The sequence below is a fragment of the Pteropus alecto genome, unplaced genomic scaffold (genome assembly GCF_000325575.1).
Source record: "Pteropus alecto unplaced genomic scaffold, ASM32557v1 scaffold71, whole genome shotgun sequence".
NCBI lineage: Eukaryota > Metazoa > Chordata > Mammalia > Chiroptera > Pteropodidae > Pteropus > Pteropus alecto.
Genome location: NW_006433024.1, coordinates 3,128,558 through 3,134,699, shown reverse-complemented (window position 1 = coordinate 3,134,699; position 6,142 = coordinate 3,128,558). Strand labels below are relative to the sequence as shown.

The window sequence follows — 6,142 nt, the reverse complement described above, 5'->3', positions numbered from 1 at the left end:
CAAAGGAAAAGGCTGATGCAGTCAATAGGATCAGGCCAGTCCTCTCTGCACAGAGCAGGGAAAAGAAGGAAGAAAATAAATGGGGTGATATGGGAAGGACAAATGGAGAATAACTAGCCAACTAACTTTCTCTCTGTCCTACTTACAGAAACTTAAGGTAAGCTGATTTGAATCACACTGCCCCATCTTTTGCCTACTTTCTTCAATTAATTGTGTGAGGATGCCTACCTTAGAATAGTGCTTTCCAACCTTTTTCACATTATGGCACATAGCAGTCAACCAAAGAGGATTTGAAAAGCATACGTAAAAGACTTAGGGGAAAATTTTTTTTTACACTATCTTCGTATGATAATGAGTAGAGATCACTCTACATATTAAATTTAAATGAAACTTCCCAACAACATTTAAAACTCTGAAATTTTTTAAAGAGAAAAATTAACCTTGCTTCCATGAATTTTTTTTCATGCTATATTATCTTTAATTAAGTACAAAGACTCTTCCAATCACGTCACCTAGAGATCATTTCACCCACTACTTTGTTGGGCAGGCAGTCTGTCTCTTTCTTCAGTAATGGTGAGGCAGATACCTATTCCACGGGGAAGAGAAATCCATGGATTGTTGCCTTTGCCAATAACAAAAATATTGGGGAGCCAGATAGCAAAGCTGTTCCCATTGGCATCTTTCACATGAACTACATAAAAAAAACAAAAACAAATAAACAAAACCAACCAACCAAACAAAAACCAGGGTGTTTCTTTGTTGGTGATCACACCGATTCTTCTCAGGTTAGCACCTCTGAAAGGTGTTGTTCACCTTGATGGAGGGATCAGGGCAGCAGATGGTGTGAGCATCCTGTGTCACTGGATAAGGTCCCCAACCCCCGAATCGTGGACTGGTATTGGTGGTCCATGTCCTGTTAGGAACCAGGCCACAGAGCGGGAAGTGAGTGGTGGGCAAAGGGGAGAAGCTTCATTTGTATTTGCAGCTGCTCCCCAGCACTAGCATCACACCCTCAGCTCCACCTCAGATAATCAGGCTTTAGATTCTTACAGGAGCACCAGTCTCTGGTGCCAAAAAGGTTGGGGACCACGAAGATAAGGGATTCCTTTTGTTCCCACAAAGATCTTTCTCACTTTGCACAACTTTTACTTGGCCTTCTCAAGTGTAATACAATGAACAGCAAAGCAACTCTTGATGTCATAGATCAGACAAAAATTCTCTCCAGTCAATGCTGGTGACATCCATAAAACCAGGAGGGTAGGTTACATCAGTAAAGACCTTGCCATCAATCTTAATAAAACTCTGCATTCAGATCTTCACTTCATCTCCTGTTAGGATATATTTCAGTCTGGTCCTTAGGAAAATGATAAGAGGGAGCCATTCTCTCAGCTGTGGGGACCAGTGGATGGACCAGAAACAAACGGGTCAGTTTATCCAGTGTCTAATGCTTTGGAGATGCTACATGCTTCAGATGCTTCTTGGGACCATGAGCCACGGCTATGCTAGGCAAGTAAGAGCCACAAATTATCTAAATATTGTTTTGTATGTTAGAAATGGTCAATCACAATTCCTGATCAAGACTTTAACATTTTCATCATATTCTTGAGAGTCACCATTGACTGCAAATGTTGTTGATGAAATAGGTAATACCATCTTTATAGCCACTCAAAATTTATAAGAAATAGTATTATATGTAAAGAAAAGCTCTTCTTTTCTTTCTTTATAAATGCAATATGTTAAACATTACTGTGATGATGCAAATCAATTTTGTATCCAAAGAAAATTTTTCATATTAAGTATTTCAAAGTTTTCGTGGTTTCAATTTTCAGAATATATATGCATTGTTAGAACAGTCTTTCTGCTGCTAGCTTTGAAGCCACTTAAAGTCACATCCACGGCAAGTGCAAAGAGTATCTCAAATTTGTGAAAACAGGAATCTGGAGCCATCATTTAGACCAGTGCACACAGAGAGATCTCATACTTGAATCCCTCCTCCAACACCTTCCTCTGAACTCACTAGGGCTATTCCCCGACTGTCTTGGACATCTGGAACTCTTCCATTAGCTACTTGGACCCCTCGTCTATGATAAATTGCAATGTGTACTCACTCTAGACACTGAATAGATGTACAGGCAGTAGAGTATGTCCAAAGAAAGACTGAAGGGTAGATTGTCAGACCTCTTTTTACCCTTGTAATGAGTCCTGCCTCTAGGGCCTCACTCATATGCCCCAAGGCCAAAGAAGATCAATATCTCAGACATAAAATTGTAACCTTTTCTATTTCACAATGATTGGGAAGCTCTGGACCCAGAGAAATATTTGCTTACAGTCATTTAACTTTCTGAAAACCATTCTAAATGTGGGAAAGGTAAATACTGTATGTTTTTCCTATCTGGTAAATAAATTTAATAGTTTTGAGATTTGGTATGCATGGCATTCTAGTCTCATCTGGGACTAGTTGTAATAATATAGGATGCAAGACAAGACCATTTGTTTCTGGAAACTTGTCAGATTCCCCTATACATGCTGAAAGTCCTCTATCCATTATAATTAATCTGATGATTTTCCCCTTTTGTAAGGAAAACAAGTGAAATGAAATAATTTTGATTTAACTGAAATAAATCTCACTGAGATCTATACTCCGCTTTCTCAGAAATACAGTTTCCATTGTCCAGAGTAAAGGAACATCAGACACTGAGTTTTTATTGGTCTCTCAGTTGTAGTTTCTTATAATTTCTAGTTTACTACATATCTTAAAATAACCAACCATTAAGGCTTAACCTAGAGCTTGGAATCAACTCAGCGTTTCAAGTCTTAGTAGTCCATTGATTTTATTAGAAAATTCTCACGACCAAGAGTAACATAGGACAGCAAGCTGAATCTTTCTTCTACAAAGTTTTTTCCACCACTGCCCATCACTATGTTAGTAGTTGCTCCTTTATATTTGGGAGGAGTGGAATTTGGAGAAGACATGAGAAAATGTGTACTTTAGATGCTTATGAAACATTAACAACAATAGCCAATGTTTACTGAGTTTATATGTACCACACAGGGTTCTAAAGAGCTTGTATTAGATGGGTGCATTTAGCTGAAAGCAACAGAAAATGAAACTGAAACTGGCCAACAACAACAACAACAACAACAACAACACCACCACCACAAAACAATTGGGAATATATAAGGTTACATTCTTAAAGAAACAGCATTAGTTTGAGAGTTATCTTAATCTAGTGCGTTCTTTGTGATTCTGAGATTCTATTGCCTCTGGGAAGGAGATGGCTGTGACAGCTTTGGGCTTCATATAAATATAAAACAACATCAAGAGGAAGAAACTATTTCGTAAGCATACCTAATATTTAGCTTATATACAACCACACAGTCTATTAATGACTTATCTCTTCATATTGGTCAGTGTTCATGCTCTACAGACTTTGAAGAGTAAGAAAAGTATTCTTGGGATTATCTAGGCCTAATTAATTAGAACTGATTCACCTAGTCATTTCTGAACAAATTACTGTCATGAAAAAAAATGCTGTACAAAGATAAGTTTAAGATTGGGTTCCTAAATTAATTACTGAGTTAAGAAAGGAGTAGGTTAAAATGATTGGCTCAACATTATCAGGCCCTACCTCCTCCAGCTGAGCTGGAGTCAGTATCTCAAATTGTATCAATATTGTGCAAGGAGGGTAGGGGTGATAACAAAGGATCGGTCATTTGTAAAGCCTTCCTAGAAGTCTCCTGTCTGTTTACATCTGGTCTTTCATAGCATCTTTACAATTTCAAAAACACTTAAAATCTTGTTCATATTATAGGTAAGTGTTTTTGTGCTCCTCTCTACCCATGACTCAATAATGTAGGTTTCTGGAAGTGAAGGCCCTTGTCATAATCATCTTTCAATCCCTAATACTTTACATATAGTAAAGCTTAGTAAATGACCAGTGAATTGTGTTCAATTAAATAAAACATTGCTGAGAAGCTCCAAACCCTAGGCTTTTCTTTCTTCTAAAGGGGGAAACTTCATAGACATTGTTTATTTAATGAAAATAAGCTAAGGTGAAATATGTATAAATTTACACATTAAAATGCTCAAGTGAAGATTTAAAGTAAAATAAAATTTTTTTTTAAATAAAAAGATATGATGCTAAAGTTAATCTGCTCAATTCTTGCCATAGGGTCTCACCTCTATCCCTAAACAAAGGTAGGTTTATTGGACATTGTTCACCTCTTTGAAAGTATTAGGCTCTCTCAACTCAAGTACCTGCAAATTAACTGTTTCCTTGGCCTTGAAAACTTTTCTCAATACTTATCTTTGAGCTTTTAGGTGAAAAGTCAGTGTCTTACAGATGCCTTCCCTATCACCTGTCTTAGAGACCCACCTACATTATATCCTAACATATTTGAGGTTTTTTGTTTTTCTCTCTTCAGTGCTAGGAAATAAACTCCTTCACTAGGACAAGGGCTACATTTATTTATTAAATCCTTAGTATCATACACTGTGACATAATAACTGCTCAATATAAGAATAAATAAATGCCTTAACGAAGCCTGTACATTTGCTAAAGGTAGACTGCACTTTTGGCTCAAAGTTTCTGGTAGCTAAGACAAAGAATTTTAGGATACATGGTGTATTTAAGATAAAATCAAGTAAGTACTTCATGACCAAATAAGTTTTGGCTAACTGAAAATGTCAAATAATAAAATTGAATAAAGAGCATAAGTACCATTGCTTGATTTAATTTTTTAAAAGGTGTGGGAATGTTCATCTTCATAAATGGAAAATGACTCTCCCCCTCTGAAAATTCTCTTCTTTGTTAAAGTAAAAACAAAACAGCAATTCTGACTACTGATTAAAACAGTTTTTGTTGTCTTCAAAACTAGAAATTCAGCTCAAATGAGTTATTATGTCATCAACTTCAGTAAATTAGAAATTGTTGTTGGCTTTTGGACAATGAAACTCTTAGGAGTTGGCAAATAAATATTTGTTGAATACATAAATGAATGAGTGACTAATTCAGATGACAGTCCAGAAATTGGTCCTTTTTTTCTACCCTTTCTTCTCATAATCTTTAGCCAAGCATTTGTTTTTTGTTTCATGCTTTTAAATGCCATTTCTCTGTTGTTTATTTGTGAGAATTGTCAGCTAAGCTATTTTGTCTTGCAAATTATGAAAACAAAATAATAGTGCAATCTTGACATAAAATTTTAAGTTTCGTTAAAATTTTAATAAAGTATTAATCTTTAAGTTTACCTTTTTATTAACCTGGACTTCAATTCCAATGATGAAAGAACAATATCAAGGCCCAGACTTTAGCATTGTGCTTGGCATTAACTGGAGTAAGTAATTTTACTAAGCCAGATTGAACTAAAATTTTCGTTTAATAACATTGTTTTATAAGTAATAGCATATCTCTGGCGTTGCCCAGTTATAATAAACCTTAACACAGATTAAATGTCCCAAGCAAAACTCAGGAAATTTCTACTAGGGATTATTCCCAAAGTGAAAGGAAGCACGGAGACTTTTGTGACTAACGGTATCTCACAAGTGGCTCTTGGAATTCTCACTAGGATACCCTACACTTACTTTCCCTCCCCTAAGAGCGACCATATTGGTGGCGAGAGTAAAACCGCCTGGCCGTTTCTCTAGTTCAAATTTCCCAGAGTCGAGGTACCCGGATTAAAGCCTTGTTGTCAGATTGACAGGGATTTTCTCCAATAGCATTGTAGAGAGGCGTGTCACTTCACGGACACGCCAATCGGCACGCAGAGAGTAGCGGTCTCCAGGGTGAAAGCGGAAGTACGGCTTTCGTGCGCCCTCATGGAATCGCTCTTGCAGCACCTGGATCGCTTCTCTGAGGTTCTGGCTGTCTCCCGCACGACCCACGTCAGCAGCTGGGACCCCGGGACTGTGCGCAGGGCCTTCCAGTGGGCTCGCTACCTGCGCCACATCCACAGGCGCTTTAGCCGCAATGTCCACATTCGCACGGTTCTGGAACGGCGGTTGCAAAACCAGTGGAAACTGAAGGGCGACTCTGGGCCCGCTTCAGTCCCGGGGTTAACGAACTTCCGGGCTTTGGGGCGCTGCGACCTCCTGCTGTCTCAGCGATTGCTTGAGAACCCGGCCCTGGGTGATGCCGCCTTTCAC

At 38.1% G+C, this 6,142-nt stretch overlaps 1 protein-coding gene and 1 pseudogene across 1 annotated transcript in view; one reads left to right on the top strand and one right to left on the bottom strand.

Annotated features, from left to right (window-relative positions):
* Positions 1–524: 524 nt before the first annotated feature.
* On the bottom strand, positions 525–5,817 carry LOC102890400 (annotated as a pseudogene).
* FANCF (Fanconi anemia complementation group F) overlaps positions 5,284–6,142 on the top strand; it is a 1,814-nt gene continuing 955 nt past the window's right edge. Inside the window, exon 1 of the mRNA XM_006927027.3 lies at positions 5,284–6,142. This exon is cut by the window's right edge and continues 955 nt beyond it. Within this exon, the coding sequence (XP_006927089.2) occupies positions 5,816–6,142 (327 nt within the window). The 5' untranslated portion in view covers positions 5,284–5,815.